The sequence below is a fragment of the Anolis carolinensis genome, chromosome 4 (assembly GCF_035594765.1).
Source record: "Anolis carolinensis isolate JA03-04 chromosome 4, rAnoCar3.1.pri, whole genome shotgun sequence".
NCBI lineage: Eukaryota > Metazoa > Chordata > Lepidosauria > Squamata > Dactyloidae > Anolis > Anolis carolinensis.
The window spans coordinates 46,540,821-46,557,766 of NC_085844.1; the positions used below are offsets into that span (position 1 = coordinate 46,540,821).

Genomic DNA, 16,946 nt, shown 5'->3' on the forward strand with positions numbered 1-16,946 from the left:
CTAATGATAAATATTTTCTAGCTAGGGTGGTTGTACGTTTTCCAGGCTACTGTATTTGTATTTAAAAAAACAGATTACATCAAATACTTTGCAGGAGGGGGAACGACACATCATTTAATAATTTAAGTAGGAATGTCCAAATAAACCTTTCTCCAGGATTAAGTCTATCAAATTAGCCTGCTTTTTTTACAAAAAAATAAATATCTGAGTTGGCACATTTCAATAAGTGAAGATTAGATCTCTGCCAGCATAATTATGTTGTTTGGAGTGGGCAAGAAGGCACCTCCCTCACTCTCGTTTCTTCTCCAACTCCATAGCAGCTCCATCCTTTTGGCCACCAATTGATTCTATTGGTTCACCAAAGTACATTCTGGCTGCCCTTGGAAAAGAAATAGCAGCCTCCTCCTTCCTCGGATGCACGAGGCCAGCCAGCACACTCCCAGGCACAACTCTTAGCTGATGAGTGATGTTAATAAGATTTAAACTTCCCACTCCTGGCTCCTATTGTATACCTGTGATAACAACTGTTGCATAAGGAACTACAGAATATCTTTCTGCAACATTAAAAAATACCACTTACATTTGCTGGCATAAGAGGGCTGACAGTTTCATGTGTCATTTAGCTATTTGCACAACAGTGTTCCATATTTAATTGCCAGTGCTAGAATGGCATTTGTGTTATCAACTGCCTGGAGACATTTCAAGATCTTTTGGTAGAATTGTCACAATTTTTGTGACAATTATAGTATCTTGATTGTTTACAGGTTGGGTATCCTTGTCCTAAGTGCTTGAAATTAGAGGTATTTTGGAATACATGTACAGTAGAGTTCCGGTTGTTCAACATAAATGGGCAGGCCAAATGTAGGCTAACTGGAACTGACAGATAATAGGGAGGCCCTATTATCCCTCCTGGCAAGCCGGTTTAGGGAAGCACCCCGTGAGCATTGCTGCCTAGCAATGCACACGGGGTGCCTCCAAAGGGCCTGGCACGTCAGATAATACGGTAGGTCGGATAACTGGAAGTCGGTTAACCAGAACTCTACTGTATTTTCAAATATGAATGTCTAAGACTGAAACTCATTTAAGTCTCATATACTACACACACACACACACACATACACACACATACATATAGCCTGAAGGTAATTTTGTACAATTTTATGTAATTTGTGCACTAACAGTTTGCATACATTGATTTATCAGAAAGCAAAGGTGTCTATCTCAGCTACCCATGTGGACAAGTCTTGATTTTGGCATTTCAGATAAGAGATATTTAATACCCATGGTCGGATCCCGTGGAATTTTGTATTTTTTGCTTGAGGCCCTAGTGTTCTCAGTCTGAGAATTCTAAATATCTCTCAAACCGGATATCCCAGTATACAAAAGGATGGAACCACAGCAGTTAAAGTTGAATGAAAGTACTAGAATTTTGTAGCACGATAGACTCAGAAAAAAAGTTGTATTTTCTGAGAGAGTACTACTAAAAAGTGAGCTGCAGCTGGTCCCTAAGGAGGAAGTCAACTATTATGTATTAACAACTGAAGACACATTCAAATCTATTTGTTTCATTTTTTCAAGAATGCGTATTTATTAAAATCAGAATAAAAGTAAAGTATTTACATGTTAGCAATCTGGTTACCAGTTTGCTAACTAGAACCCTCAATTTAGAAATAGTAAACAAAATTGTTTTTAAAGCTGGACACTATTAGGATCATAATGCTCCTATAATAACCAATGTGTGAGTAAGCATTTTAAACAAATTCTTCAGTAGCACTTTCAATCATTAGTATGATCAAGGGAAAAAAATACCTGAGCCCTGTTTTACTACAACCAATGTTTCCTAGCCTGATTTTAAAGTATATTTCTTCCTTGTCCTAAGTAATATATACACAACAGAAGACTTTGGTTGTAATAGCTTCTTGTACATTTATGCAGAATATAATCACAGTTGTGCTTTACAAAGTACTGCATTTTGACAAAATGATATAGGCAAATGTGAAATCAAAAGTAGTTGGAAAATCAGGGAATATTGTCAAGGCCCATTCTAAAGTGAAACTATCCTCTTTGGCACTGTTGATTTCAGCATATTAAGTACTATGGATTTCAAAATATTGCCTTTAGAAAAGCAGCCTTAGAGAACATTGAAAGAAAATACCATTAACACTTTGGTAACCATTATAAATTTCCTATTTTAAAAAGCTAAGCCATATAGATCTTCAAATGGGGCCTCTGAAAATTAAAGTGCTTTGGCATAAAAGAGTGAATAGAGGTGATGCAAGACTAGCAGTTATACGCATAAAATCATGATCGCCTAAGGATTTTTTTCTGATGACAATTTAGCATCCCACATCAGAGGTGGGCAATCAATGGTGGACTGCAACTTCCATTGACTATAGCTAATATACTCCAATGGAGATTAGTATTAGGCAATAATTGTCCAAAACATCAGTATAATTATACTTATTCTGCACTGCACCATCAGTACAAGACAGTTTTTTATTACTCAGATAAAACAAACATCTTACACTAACTTATGACTTCACCACGCCGCCTATCAGAAGATGCAGGCTCACTTCTGGTGTGGCTTCATGGATCAACCAGGGTGCAAGTGTCCTACAACGCTGTGTTAAGAACACAGGAAGTACCCAAAGTTCTGCTGAAAACCATGGGGCCAGTGCAGGGGGAAGCCCTGCGGTGATGTAGGCTGCTGAGATTGCCCTGCTGTCCCACCGATTCACCACTGGCAAATCACCCTGTAGGACCTCATCAATGTGATGAGCTCCTTAGACACTGCAGCAGCCCCTTCACCTAACTCATTTTGGTAGGCACAAAAGGTGAGAACTGCCTTAGATCTGCCTTCCAAATTAGAAGAGGTATATGAATATTATTTTATATGAAAAGGTTGCAGCAGCAGCTAGTTTTAACAAACTGAAGAAAAAAGAAGGTTCGTTCTCCAAATTGGTTTTCTACCCAAAATCCTTGGTTCTCCAAACGGACAAGTTGACTGTAGGGGATTTTAGTGCAAAGAGATGACAGAAATACTAAGGTGTCATCCAGTACTTTTTGCTTTTTGTGACTTCAGCAACTTCAGTTCAGAACACTTTTTCTCAGGAGGACTTGGGTATGTGTGCATCTTTTGTGTAGCATTTAGTTTACCCCTTCAACAAGCCTAGAATTCACTGATATAGTGTGAATTCTGAGAATCTTTTCTTCAGTTTATTACATTTGTAGCTGTGTCTTTATAGATTTGCTGGAACTAAAGTGGCTTTTTGGTCTTGTGATGTGTCAAAGGCTATCTTGTCTAGCTATTTACATAAAATGCAAAGAAAACATCGATACAAAACTGCAATCCCGAAACAGGATGTTGATGATTTGCACTGTCTGTTTGAGATGCACCCTTCAACTTCAAGAACCACAAACAGTGATGAAATTTGAATGAACAAAAGTTATTGGCTCAACCGTATTGTCCTATCGAGAGGTTTATGCCAAGTGGAGGCAAACAAAGGAGTTCATTCTATGGCTGTTGCTGGTATTGTCCTTCTGTAGCTGTGTAGAAGTCATCAAGGACACTCTGTAAATATTCAAATGTTGGTCTCTCTTCTGCTTTATCTTTCCAGCATGTTTTCATGATATCATAGAGCTCAACTGGGCAGACCTCCATGCGCGGCATGCGGTACCCACGCTGAAGAGCTACCATTACATCAGAATTACTCATACCTGAAACAATATAAATTAACAACTTTTTAATCTGGTGGATTTGATGATGTTAGAGCATATAGGTAGAAGCGTGAGCAATACTTGCATGTCTAGACTTAGAGAGGATAGTATTCGGATTGAACTTCTCTGCTTCCCCTTTTATGACTCTGAAGTATTTTTTCCAGCAAAGAGAAGTATAATTGTATTTGACACCTATTCCTCTTAACAGAATCAATAAGCACACAAACAATTTTCCTATATTCTCATGACATATGCTCCTTTAACTTTGGTCTCTTAGCTAACTAATTTTCATTATCCCAGATTGTTCACCAAAAGAGGACCATCCACAGAGATTCAATGGTTTCCAAGGCCAGTTAATAAGCTGAAAAATCTTATCTGGGGTCAGTTTTTCAAAAGATCAAGAAGCCAAGGATCTCTTGGTTTTCCCCCAAAAAGTTTCTTTCAATTGATGAATTGGGCACTAGGCTGATTGCTTCTTTTCAGAAAGAAACCATCATATGACAATATCTTTTGACTGGCAACAGTAGGAAGTCATCCATCTGAACATACCTTCTTTTTATTTATTTATTTTAGTATAGCCATATGCAGGCAGCCCATATATGCTGAGATCCTACATGTTCCATAGCATAAGGTTTCCACATGCAAAATTCTGCTGCAACTCCCAGAATCTACCATTGCATTCTGACAGCACACCATTGCACATCCATTCTGTTGCTAGTTAACAGTCGGAAGTATACCAAGAACATCTTTTACCAAGATCCACTGGGTTCCTCCAGAGGTCTCAACAGATGATACCATCAATTTGCATTTGGGTTTTGGAACATTATCAGATGCTTATCTAATCCCTTCTAGCAACAGAATGTGAAGAGTGGACACTGAGCATAACATTGCAGAGGGAGGAAGAGAATAACAACCTCTGCAATAATCAACCTATATGTCTGAGTATGGATATGTGTAGTACACACCCACACACAAAAGCTTCAGGTGGAATTATACTGTGTATAATACTAACAGGATTGTCTACTCTTACCCTTGCGTACTTCCTTTTCTTCCAATATACCTGCTCTTTTCACCAAAAGGAAGCAACTTTTAATGCTTATTATTAACTAGCTTTGACTCCTTTATGAATAGAGTGACTATACATAGTAGAGAATTAAACCAAAAAGAGAGCATACCTGGATAAGGAATTTTCCCATAAGTAATTATTTCATACAGAAGAACACCAAAGGACCACACATCAGACTTAATAGTAAAAGAACCATAGTTAATGGCTTCTGGTGCTGTCCACTTAATAGGAAATTTTGCACCTAAAGGGAGAGAAAAATAGGTTTAATTTATGAAGTTATTTAAAATGATTTATACATAAAAATAGCTGAGCAATTCAAAGGGATATACATGAAAGAACTAGTGCAGATGGGACTAGTAAGAAGATGAAGGTTTCTGTATTTTCCCTCCCCAGGGCCAATCTAATCTTACTTTGAGTGATTTTGAATGAAGTGACCACATCAGACAATTGCTAGGAACTAAGGAAAACCAGAGGAGTATTAGGATAAGTGAACCTGAACAGCTGGTTTCCCAATCTGGTTCTCTGACAGCACCACTATCTTCACCATGTCATAATCGTTCAATAGCTTTCACCTTCTAAAAGGCCAAATCTTTCTCTCAATGTTTAATTCCTGGTAGTAAGAGCTTTCACAAAAAATATAATGGCATTTTTGATACCAATCTATTTTCTTTGGTCACACCAATCATTGAAATGTGGTTCCTGACAACTTACCTGAAACTGACTTCATCCTTTGACTGAAATAGGTTCCCTACCCCTGAGCTAGAAGACGGAATTATGTATATGGCACAGGATGGGTTGCATCCCTTAAGTAAGCCTATCATTTTCAGATATAATGGATCATATTGTCTATTCTCAGGTATTAAATTAATTTACAACTCCCAATTTGACTATCTTCTATATGTGGAAGCAGAAGGTGGACTCTTATGGTAGTTTTGGCTTTTTATCCCACCCTGGAAAATATGTACTGCTTCCAGACTGCCAAGTACAATAGAGATAGAGCTGCATTTCACTAGAAATAGAGATAGAGACACATTTCATTAGAAATAATTAACCAAGTGTCAACTAGCATAATTATTACAATGGCGATACAATTATTTAAGTAGTATGAAGAGTTACAAACCTTCTCTGGCTGTATATTCATTGTCTTCAATTACTCTAGCAAGTCCAAAATCAGCAATTTTGCACATCAGTGATTCTGAAACTAGAACATTAGCTGCTCTGAGATCCCGGTGTATGTAGTTTTTTCTTTCTATATATGCCATCCCTTCTGCAATCTGTAACAACAAAGAAGAATCTTGAATTTTAATGTATTTTTCCCGCTACTTTCACACTCTCACAAGTAATTCTAAATATGAGTAAGCTCTGCCAATATATCACTTCCTATTTTTACACATAAGCTATTATTATCCTCCATTAAGCTGAAAAATCATAATAAGGACATGAAGAATTACTGTCCAATGGCAGGCTGTTAACATCACATACAAATATTCATGGCCATGGCCACAAATATTCATGGCCATATAACGTGAAAACGCAACTCTCACTTATATCAGTGTGTATGATTCTATCTGTGCATCTTAAAGTTGTGTGTCAACTTATGGTGTCTCCATTCATTTCCAAGTTTTTTTGGGGAAAGAAATGGTCAGAGATGATTTGCTATAGTCTTCCTCTGAAATATTGCCTACAGCACCAGGTATCTGTTGGGGGACTTCTACCAAAATATTAACCAGGCCTGAACCTGCTTAGCCAACAAAATTAGACATAATATGGTCCCAGGATAGGGAATGGTTAAATCCATGTTGGATCCCCTGCTATAAGAAAAGTAAGCCACAAAATTATGGAACAAAATTATGGAAAATTATGCAGTAAAGAATGGACACGGATAAAGAACAATATTTGATAATGTTAACATTATTAAAGGTATTGTCCAGAAATTCAAAATCCGAAATACTTCAAGAGTTCAAACTTTTTGCCTTTGAGGAAAGGGAACTAGTCCCACATTCAGAGCTCATTGAGTTTTCCCTTCAAGAAAGGAAAAGAGAAGCAAGTGGGAGGCGCACTCCACTTCCTCAAGACCATTGTAAAAAAGATGTCTCAGAAACTTTTGCGTTTGCCTTTTGCCTGGCAAATGGCAGTGTGCAGTGGAGTAGGCACTCTGGAAATGGCTGTGAGGTTATGCGCTGAGTGACCCCATTCAATACCACTCAGAGAGAATGAAAAAGATCGAGGCAGAGAGGTTTCTCACCCCCTTCCTGGCTACATTGCTAGAAGATGAGAAAATGTGCTGGCAGAAGGGACACTTCCTTTTTATAGAAGTCTCATGTAAGTAGAGTCCTCCCATCTTTTCTCATTTTCCCAACCAGAGCTCCTTGAGAAAAAATTCAGAAGGCACTGGATGTATGACTATCCCCCGTCTCCCATCCATCATTCACTATGGACTTCATCAGACGGAGCTGGGGGAAATGTGGGAAAGCAAGGGAAATAATCATCTTTGCATATAGATTCAGCTTATTAGTGAAAGAATTTACTTAATCCCATCACAAAGAATTGTCTACTCCCACTTTTAGCATAACCATCAGCTTAGAGGAGACACAAGGCATTATTCTTAAGACAGGCACTGCTTCTATGGGTTCCATTACTTTCCTTCTCAAATTCCTTATTGTCAAGGAAACCCAAAGCAGAGTTTTAACTTCCTATAGTTGGTTTAAAAAATGACAAAAAAGTAAAAATGCTAGTAATAGCACCATTTCGAAAGCCTAGATTACTACGAAGGAGAAAATGCAGCAAAATCAAAGTTGTGATATTTTACAATTGTGAAATTCCTTAGGATTACATTAATTAAAAATTACTATTCCAGGCTCATGCTAAAGGATTTTGTAAAAGAAGTGAAGTATAGGAGACCACATGAAGGAACGCCAATTCTTCTATGTCACTTACACAATTCAACATGAGTTGGGCTTTAGCATAGCAGGTTAATCATCAAGCTGCAATAACCTTGCCAACCAGAAGGTAGAGAGTTCAAAGCCTGGGTCAGGGTGAGCTCCTGACCTTTTAGCCCAGTTTCTGCCAACCTAGCAGTTCAAAAATAAATGTGAGTCGATAAATAGGAACTGCATTAAAAGCAGAGAGATATTTATTTGGGCTCAGGGTTTCGATCAGAAAAAGGAGGAAGTTTATGAACAAAGAAAGTTCTTCAGCAGGGAGATGGAGTGACAGCACCCCTTGGTGGCCGGAACTGAGCACAGCCTCCAAAGATGTCAAAAGATGGGAAAGCCTATATAATTCTATCTATCTTATCATTGATATAATCAGCATTGAATGTTTGTGTATATGTGTTCTGTGATCCACCCTAAGTCCCCTTCGGGGTGAATATAACTGCTGCAAATGAATAAGTAATTAAATATGATGGGTTCTATGCGACTTCCTCTATGAATTGTTTAGAAGTGTGTAAAAATGGGGGGTTGCATGTGATGATGTCCTGTGCGTGTGTGTGTGTGTGTACACACATACACACACACACACACACACACACACACACACACACTGAAAGTTCTTCAGTTTGAGAAGGGGGGCAGAATTCCTTTTGGACACTAATACCAAGAATTCTCAGACTACTACGGCTAGCTCAAAGATTCTGGGGTTGTAGCCCAAAAAGGTAACTTCTTTCCAAACTATTTCCCTGTTCTTTTTCCTGTTCACTCATTATTCAAAATAGTGTATGTGTCACTTGTGGCAGATAAGACAAAAGAAAAAGAAAAAGGAACTGTGGTCTAAGCACAAAGTAATTAAGGCAGCTTATTTCACAAAATTGACCTGATTTCCCAGGTTTTATGGTTCATAATGTATTAGTTAGGAGACAGTTACTTCCATCATTCTGTGTTATTGTGAAGGGAATGCTTTGACTTTGGGGGTTAGACTAGATGGCTCTTGGAGCCCATCTAACTCTATAGTTCTGTGATTGACAAGAAGGGTATCCTTTAATCCAGAGAGTACAGGTCAGACTGATGATCGAGAGACATGTAGCAGCACAAATATTTCTGTTAAGTTTTACCACTGAGCTCAGCAAACTGGTCAATTAGCAATCCAACTAAGATTAGACCTAAATCCAACTGTTAATCTCAACTAGCCTTGACCTTATGAATTAATGGGAAATTTCTATATCGAAACTTATGTAATAGCTCCAATTGTTCTAGTTAAGAATACTGGGTGATTTAGGCCTTAGTCAGTTACAAAATTAATTTGAAGTACCTGCATACAAAACAATTCCATTTTCATGTTTGTTTGTTTTTAAAAAAAAGGTAAATCTAATTCGGTTTTAACTGAGCTGAACAAGCTTGGAAAATGGTAGAGTTAAATACTATAAATAAATACTATAAATATCTGCACACTCTTTAAAACATCCCCTTGTTATTTTATATGCAGATCAGCATCTACAGGAAAGGAACTGCACACTCTCCTTGTTCCTCTTTTCGGGGAGGAACTGTGGCACTTCCTACCACACAGTTAAAGGTGCACATCTTTTGTACCATGTCTTTTGCAAGGAGATATTGCACAAAACCATTGCATGAACCTGGAAAGTGACTAGCAGTGTCTGTCTGAAACAGGATGGCCATGTGTCCTATTTTACAGAAGACAGTTCTATGAACTAGTATTTAGTTTACAGCTACCACAGTTCAAAGATGAGAACCAATGTCTTGAGCTGGTCTGTTTACACCATCTGAACTGTATGCCTCTGAATATCTATTTGTTGTTGAGCAGGATTAGGAAGTTGCCCTTACACTGATCTCATGCTTATGGGATTCCCACAAGCAGCTGGCTGGACATTGTAGGGAGATTAACTAAAAGCGTAAGACAACTTTTCTCATTTTTCTGGCCAGTCAATCTCCCAACATCCTGACAACAGGAGAAATGTGAAATATTACTCTTGAAAATGAATTAGGAGCAATGGGTTCAAATTATAGTGAAGGAGATTCCACCTGAACATTAGGAAGAACTTCCTGACAGTAAGAAGAAATGTTCAACAGTGGAACTCTCTGCCTCGGAGTGTGGTGGAAGCTCCTTCTTTCGAGGCTTTTAAATAGAGGCTGGATGGCCATCTGTCAGGGATACATTGATTGTGCTTTTCTTGCATGGCGGGGAGTTGGACTGGATTGGCCCATGAGGTCTCTTCCAACTCTATGTTTCTATGAAATGCAGTTGTATTGCTGCAAAAGCAGTTAATTGTCATTTTGAAATAGAAATTTCAAAATAAACTATTTCTCCTGTCATTATTCAAAAGCAGTTAAGAATTACTTTTTGTTACTTAAAACAAAACATCAGAATGCTATAAACAAGTAGCCCCAGGTATGGTGACTCTCACAACATAGCTTGGAAAGTTACTTTTCAAATAAAACTAGTTACATTTACAGTTCGCATTCTTTGTAGAAGTGGATAATTATGATTAGAGTTGCTAGTTTCCTCTCCTCTCCCAACTTTCTGTTTTAAAACCCATCTGAATGCTAGAAGTTACTGGAGGTTTTTCAAGCAGTCCAGCAATTTGCAGAAGCTCCTTTACTACAATGGTTTAGACAAACATTTATGTATGTATAGTGCTGTATTTATTCGATTCTAATGCTAATCTTTTTTTGGCGAAATTACCTCTCCTAAATTAAGGTGCACGTTAGATTAGCATAATATTGTAATCTTAGTGCGCTACCAAAGCCAAGAGGGAAGCTGCCTCGGGAGTCCCTGGAGCTCCTTTTTGAGGGACATCATCTCACATTTAATGGCCACAGCTCAATAGTCTAAGATTCTTGGATTTGTAGTTTAGTGAGCCATCAGAAGTCTTTGGCAGAGAAGGCTCAAGACCTTGTAAAAAGATAGCCCCCATGATTCCACAGCATTGAACTAAGGCAATAAAAGTGGATTTATTCTCCAGCATAGATCAGGCATGGGCAAATGTTTTTGCTTTGGGGCCGCATGCCGAGCCCGGCCAAAAGGGCTGGGCTGGGCTGGAGGGCTGGGCCAGGAGGGAGGGTGGGGCGGGTCCGGGAGGAGGCGAGGTTGGGGGCGGTGTGAGCCTGAGAGGAGGTGGGGTTGGGGTAGAGGCAGGCCCAGGAGGAGGTGAGGCTGGGGTGAGGCGAGCCAAGGAGGGGATGGGGCAGGGGACTGGAGGGGCAAGGGGCAGGAGGGGTGGGGCCATATCACCTCTGGCTTTCCTCCCAGTGTAAGAATGAAGATGCTCACCCCATCCTTATGCTGGGAGGAGGCTGAGGCTTTGGAAGTCTCTCAGCTCCTGTCTGCTTCTCCCTTCTGCCAGCATCAGGACACCTTGTCATAACGCCAGGAGAAGGGAAAGGCAGGCGGCGGGTGAGCCCCCACTTACCTCCTCCCCTGGGCCAGGCTTCTACCGGCATGAGGATGGGGCCATGGCTCTCTTGGTGCCAGGAAAAGGGAGAGGCAGGTGGCGGGTGAAGGGGCTTTGGAGCTCCCTCAGCCCCCGCTTACCTCCTCCCCCAGGCAGTGGTGCCACATGCAGGAAGATACGCAGCAGGCTAAGAGCACTCCAGAAGGCTCCCAGCATTATGAGGGTCGAGCATAAGTGTCCAGAGGGACGTATCCAGCCTGCAGGCCTTAGTTTGCCCATGCCTGGCATAGATGCATCCAAAGTTTTCCTTTCAATTGCTGAAAGCATTCATCTTCTAAATTATAAAGAGTGCACTTTTTGCCACTGCGCATTACATTTGGCAGCAAATATTTTTTGGTTTCAGGGTTTTGAAAATTGAGGTGTGCATTAGATTTGATGACACATTAGACTAAAGTAAATACGGGTATACTGCATTAATTTTTAACCCTCAAAACACTTGATTCAGAATGAACAGAAAATGTTTGAAGGTGTAAATGCACATTAATCCAAGAAAAACCAAGCCACCACACATTCCACTTCTTTTCCAGCAGATTTCACATATCAGATAGTAAGCATAGCAACAGCTGTAGAGTGTCCTGTAAATAAAGATGTTTTCAAAACTGGTGCATGATCACTGAATACTAATATTCTGCCAAAAGATGAGTTGCCAATGTTTTTGAGGATACGTAACCTATCCATGGTAAAAGCTGGCCATAAGGAAAATGATCTGGACTTTGCAGAATAAAGCGGAAATATGCATTTGGATCTAAATGTCTGCAAAGTATTATTGTAAATTAGGTTTGTAAAATATTTAAAGTTAGATTGTTACAAAACAATTGCATATAAATTGTGAGCTACTCTGTAATTTTTAACAAACACATAACTCACAGTAAAAAGCAGGAAGCTGAACAGAGGAGAGAAATCTAGTTTTTTAAAAAGAAGATGATTCTGTTACTATGACAACAATTTTAGGGCAAAATAGGGTCAACGTTTGCAACAGGAAATTAAGGTCATGTTCAAAGGATATTTGTTACAGGATATATTGCTCTAGAGCCTTATGCCCTGTGGTAAACATTGGTTTTAATGGGATTCTTTTTAAAAAATAAAACCAAGCCCGGGATCTCAGTGTTCCCTTTCTTCTCTTTATATTTCCCCCCCTTTCATTGTGCTTTCTTTCAGAATCAACACAAAAGAGAGTAGGTGTAGTCTGATCACTGCAATTTGTTCTAAAGCAAACAAAAGGCATTTACAAAAATAAGGAAGATGCAACAGCTTGCTGAACAACCACAGATATAATGGCTTCCTCTTGCTCTTTCCTTCCCCACCTTCTGCCTCTTTGCATTTTTCCTCTGTAGTAAAGATCTCACCTCTGTGGAGGTCTTTAACTGCTTTGGCAAAACAGTTTGAATCCTCCTCTGTATCAGCAGAAAGGGTCAAGGACCCCATAAAGTGTGGATTATAAAGAATAATGTTGTTTCCTGTTCTGTACTAGACTGAAAAAACATATTCAAGAAGTCTATTTTAATAAGGAAATGCAATTCTTAAAGGTTTGCATGGCATTGTGGCTGTGTCTCTAGACTAAAGGACATGTGGGGATGCCACAATCCAGCTCCACCTTTGCTCACTTTGCAAGCACCATTTAAAGCTATCCATAACCTCCGGCCACTGAAATTATTTTTCAAGTACTATCAAAACATTTATCAGACTGGCAGTGCCTATTTTCATCTGGGAAGGCCTGACTTCACAGAAAAGTTTTAACTTGCGATCAAAAGACCAGTAAAGAGGAGGCCAATTGTGCCTCATTAGGGAGGGAGTTCCAGAGCCACGGGGCCACAACCGAAAAGGCCCTCTCTCTTGTTCCCAGCAAATGCACCTGCGATGATGGTGGCACCGAGAGAAGGGCCTCTCCTGAGGATCTCAGGGCTCGAGTGGGGTGCTAGAAGGAGATGTGGTCCCTCAAGGATGTAACTATATTGATAATGTATCTATATTGACATTGCATTCGTACTGTGTATTTTAAAAAAAATTAAAAATTTAAAAATAAGAGACATAGATAAGATACCCTTTTAACATAAATTAAAATAGGACAGTTAAAACAGAGAAGAAATGCCAAGAGCCATGCAAAACAGCAGAATCTTAGCTGTCTGCTAGGTGGAGTTTTACAGTCAGGGAACTGCTACAGAGAAAGCCTGTCATGTTTACAGAGATGTTGGGACAGGGCTTCCAGAGTTTGATATTTTGGGGTCTACCTACTGGATACAAGAAGTAGACTGTTTTCCCAAGGACAGCAGCTGTGCTTTGTCTCTCCCCTCCCTTCCCAGTCAGATACTGTTTGATACTGTTCCCTGAGATCAGAGCAATTGAGCCAAGAATTGAAGAAGTCAGAGACAAACAGACAGGCAATAGCTCTGTGAGTGAAGGAACTGCAAATTCATAATCAAACTTGAGTTTATGCATAATAAAGCGACTGTACATGGTATCTTGGGTGCATTACATTCCTCAATGAGGTGCACTTTGGTGTCTATTTATACAGTTTAGTGATTTATATTATTCCACCTACAGCTGACCCACAACTGTACTCTCAAACTCTCCTTGACTAACCCATAACTGGTAGGAGATAATACCATGTACTCATATAAATCAGGAATAATTATCTAAAGGGCCACAACAACAGGAGAAACCCATTTAAAAACAAACATTCAGAATCCAAAAGAAGGAAATCAAACCAAGCTTTTAAGAATAATACTTGCTTCAGTCCACCTGGGCACCTGTAAAAATGAGTCATAGCTTCAGGCCAACCACATGTATATCACATGTTTCATTTTGAATGTGATTCAGTTCAGAGATGGTGCTGGCATGGAATAGGTTATTTTTTCCAAGCATTGTTTCATCAAGGCAGAAATATTTAGAAAAATAACAATCTGATGTTGCAACTTATAATAGTTATAATTCACCAAAAGAGGTATAAAATAGGTTTAAGTGTATCTCTCTCTCTCCTCTTTCTCTATGTAAACACTTAAAATAATTACATTCCTCTTGTGGTGAATACTGTTTGTATTATATAATATTAATGTTGCAACATAAGAATGTGACTTTCCCAAATGTTTTTGCCAGACAGACAACACTTCAGAAATACACACACACACACACACACACACACAAACATACACATTTACCTGAGCAGAGAAGTCAATGAGCTTTGGAAGCAGTACTTTCCCACCCTCTGGGCTCTTCAGAAAATCCAGTAAGCTGCCTATAGAGATAAAGTATAACACAATCTGGTAAGAAATGTAAACACAGCACATAGTGCTAATGTTTAAGGGAAAGAGATACATTCATTTATGCATATGTTAAGCTAGGAGTAATTTATGTATGTTTTTGCAATGTATTCCATCTTTCTCCCAGACAGACTCACAGCAAATGACTTGGGTCCCAGAGCTAGGAGAAAGGTGAGATACAAATCAAATTAATACATTTGAATCAAGCCATTGATTTGCAAACCTTCTTGAAAACATACATTCTGATTTATTTATTTTTTTGTTGTTGGTTGGGTGCTGCTGTCAAATATAACTAAATGTAAACTATATTAGGTAAAGGTAAAGGTTTTCCCGACATCAAGTCTAGTTGTGTCCGACTCATTGGTGCTCATCTTCATTTCTAAGCTGAAGAGCCGGCATTGTCCATAGACACCTCCAAGGTCATGTGGCCGGCATGACTGCATGGAGCACCGTTACCTTTCCGCCACAGCAGCACTTTTTGATCTACTCACATTTTCATGTTTTTGAATTGCCAGGTTGGCAGAAGCTGGGGCTAACAGCAGGAGCTCACCCTGCTACCCGGATTTGAACCATTGGCTACAATTAAAGCAAACCATAGTTTGAACTAGGTAAGCTCAAGTAATAGTACATCGAAAAGAAATCTGAATTATGATTTTATAATAGAAATTAAACCCTTTTTGGTATCTCAAGATCACTCACTGGAAGCTTATCTACTGAAAATTATTTCAATTTGTTATAAAGAAGACTCAATAAACTAGCTGCTTAACCTGACACAACCAGTATCAAAATGTGCTGCATTTAAGGGTCATCCCATCTGTAGCTGTATGCAGAAAGCAGTCTTTCAGGACCTGAACTTTAGCAATGATATGTCTCCAGTTCTAGAGAACAATTATTAAAAGACCATTTAAATTTTAAAATAAATGGGTTTGTAAAATTTTTGTTACACTAAGGCTGTCAAGGACAGAACGCCACAAGATTCAAAGTAACAGAGTTTATTAGATTACAGAACTCAAAAATGCCCGTAAAACACAAGGGCCAGGCAGTTTTTGCCTTTAGGAGCAAAAAGGGGCAAAAGTAAATGTTCAAAAGATAAACCGGATTAAACCGGAGTTTAATCCGGGTAAAAACAAACTGCTTGCTTCAGCCTGGGTATAAACGAAACGAAAGCCAAGGAACAAAAGATACAAAGAATGCAACTAATTGGCAGCAGATTCCTCTCTGCTGCCAACACTGTGCTTAGAGTAACTTGCGTCGCTCCCCCACACACACAGCAGACAGGATCTCCAACACGAGTAAATCAGCCAAGGATTGTAGCAGTTGAGTAGACCAGTTCCGTTCCGTAGATCAAAGCCAGAAGCAGACGTTTGTAGTTTTTCCAAGTCCAAGAAGGGGGGAAGACAAGCCGTGGTCAGTTCAGTCCGAGTTCTCAAAGCAGGAGATGGCGTCCGTCAAGAAGACGACGGAAGGTCAAGCTAATAAGAGTAAGCACAGGTTTGCACAAACAAATGCCCACACAATCCCTCCCGCCGTCTGACCCTGGATTCCAATCAACTTACGTCACAGCACAGGAAAGCACACAAGTCTTCAGGGAAGCGTCCCACACACACACGGATCCCAAGCGTTTGCCCAGATTACCTTGCCCAACGCAATTTGCAATTGCTCTCAAGCCCCATTTTATGCCAGTTACAAATCTTCATCACTGTCAGCTGTCCTCCTTAACCCGGGCGTTTCCTCATCACTTTCCTCGTCAGAGCTGGAACACCTCTGACTACGCCCAACAGCATCTCCAGCTGTGGATCCCGTCCCATCCCTCCAGCTAAACCATGGGTCTAATCCTGAAGGTCCCCATTCATCTTCTGTCCCATCATGGCCAGTGGCACCCACTTCCTCCCTTACCCGAGTCCAATCCATCTCATCCTCCTCTGAGCTAACCAGCCCCTCCTCCATTCTCTCCGTAAACCCTTCGAAAGACTCCTCGTCAGATGGTGCTGCAAATATGTCTCGCAGTCTTTTTCTCTCTCGCTCCTCGAGAGTATCTGACTCTCGAGGAGTCTTACGCCCACGTCTGTCAGTAACAGAGCCATGAGGCTCAATCATAACACTATCCCCTCTCACAAAGGCCTCCTCCCCCGATGGCGGAGAAGTGGCAGTGATACCCTCCGCTATAGCACCACGACGACTAGAGGTATCAAGTTTCAACAGCGAACGATGAAAGACTGGATGGACCTTTAAACTAGACGGTAAACGCAAACGAAACGCAACAGAAGAAATCTTTTTAACGATAGGAAAGGGACCCAAATACCGAGGCGCAAACTTTCCCCCAGCCTGTTTAATATGTTTGGAAGATAACCACACCAAATCCCCTTCTTCCAACTCCTCCCCTGCCTGCCTGTGGCGGTCAGCCTGAGTCTTCTGCGTTGCCTTAGCTTCCAACAGTAAGCGACGGGCAACATCATGCAATGCAGCCATTTCCGAAGAGCGGTACACAGGGTCCGAAGAG

At 40.1% G+C, this 16,946-nt stretch overlaps 1 protein-coding gene across 6 annotated transcripts in view; it reads right to left on the minus strand.

Annotated features, from left to right (window-relative positions):
• Nucleotides 1-1,559: 1,559 nt before the first annotated feature.
• lyn (LYN proto-oncogene, Src family tyrosine kinase) overlaps nucleotides 1,560-16,946 on the minus strand; it is a 58,038-nt gene continuing 42,651 nt past the window's right edge. For all 6 annotated transcript variants that reach the window (XM_062980352.1, XM_008116177.3, XM_008116175.3 and 3 more), the window contains 4 exons: nucleotides 14,345-14,421; nucleotides 5,904-6,057; nucleotides 4,893-5,024; nucleotides 1,560-3,717 (listed from right to left, as the gene is read on the minus strand). In XM_062980352.1, the coding sequence (XP_062836422.1) occupies nucleotides 3,515-3,717; nucleotides 4,893-5,024; nucleotides 5,904-6,057; nucleotides 14,345-14,421 (566 nt within the window). In that variant the 3' untranslated portion in view covers nucleotides 1,560-3,514. The remainder of the gene's footprint in view (nucleotides 3,718-4,892; nucleotides 5,025-5,903; nucleotides 6,058-14,344; nucleotides 14,422-16,946) is intronic.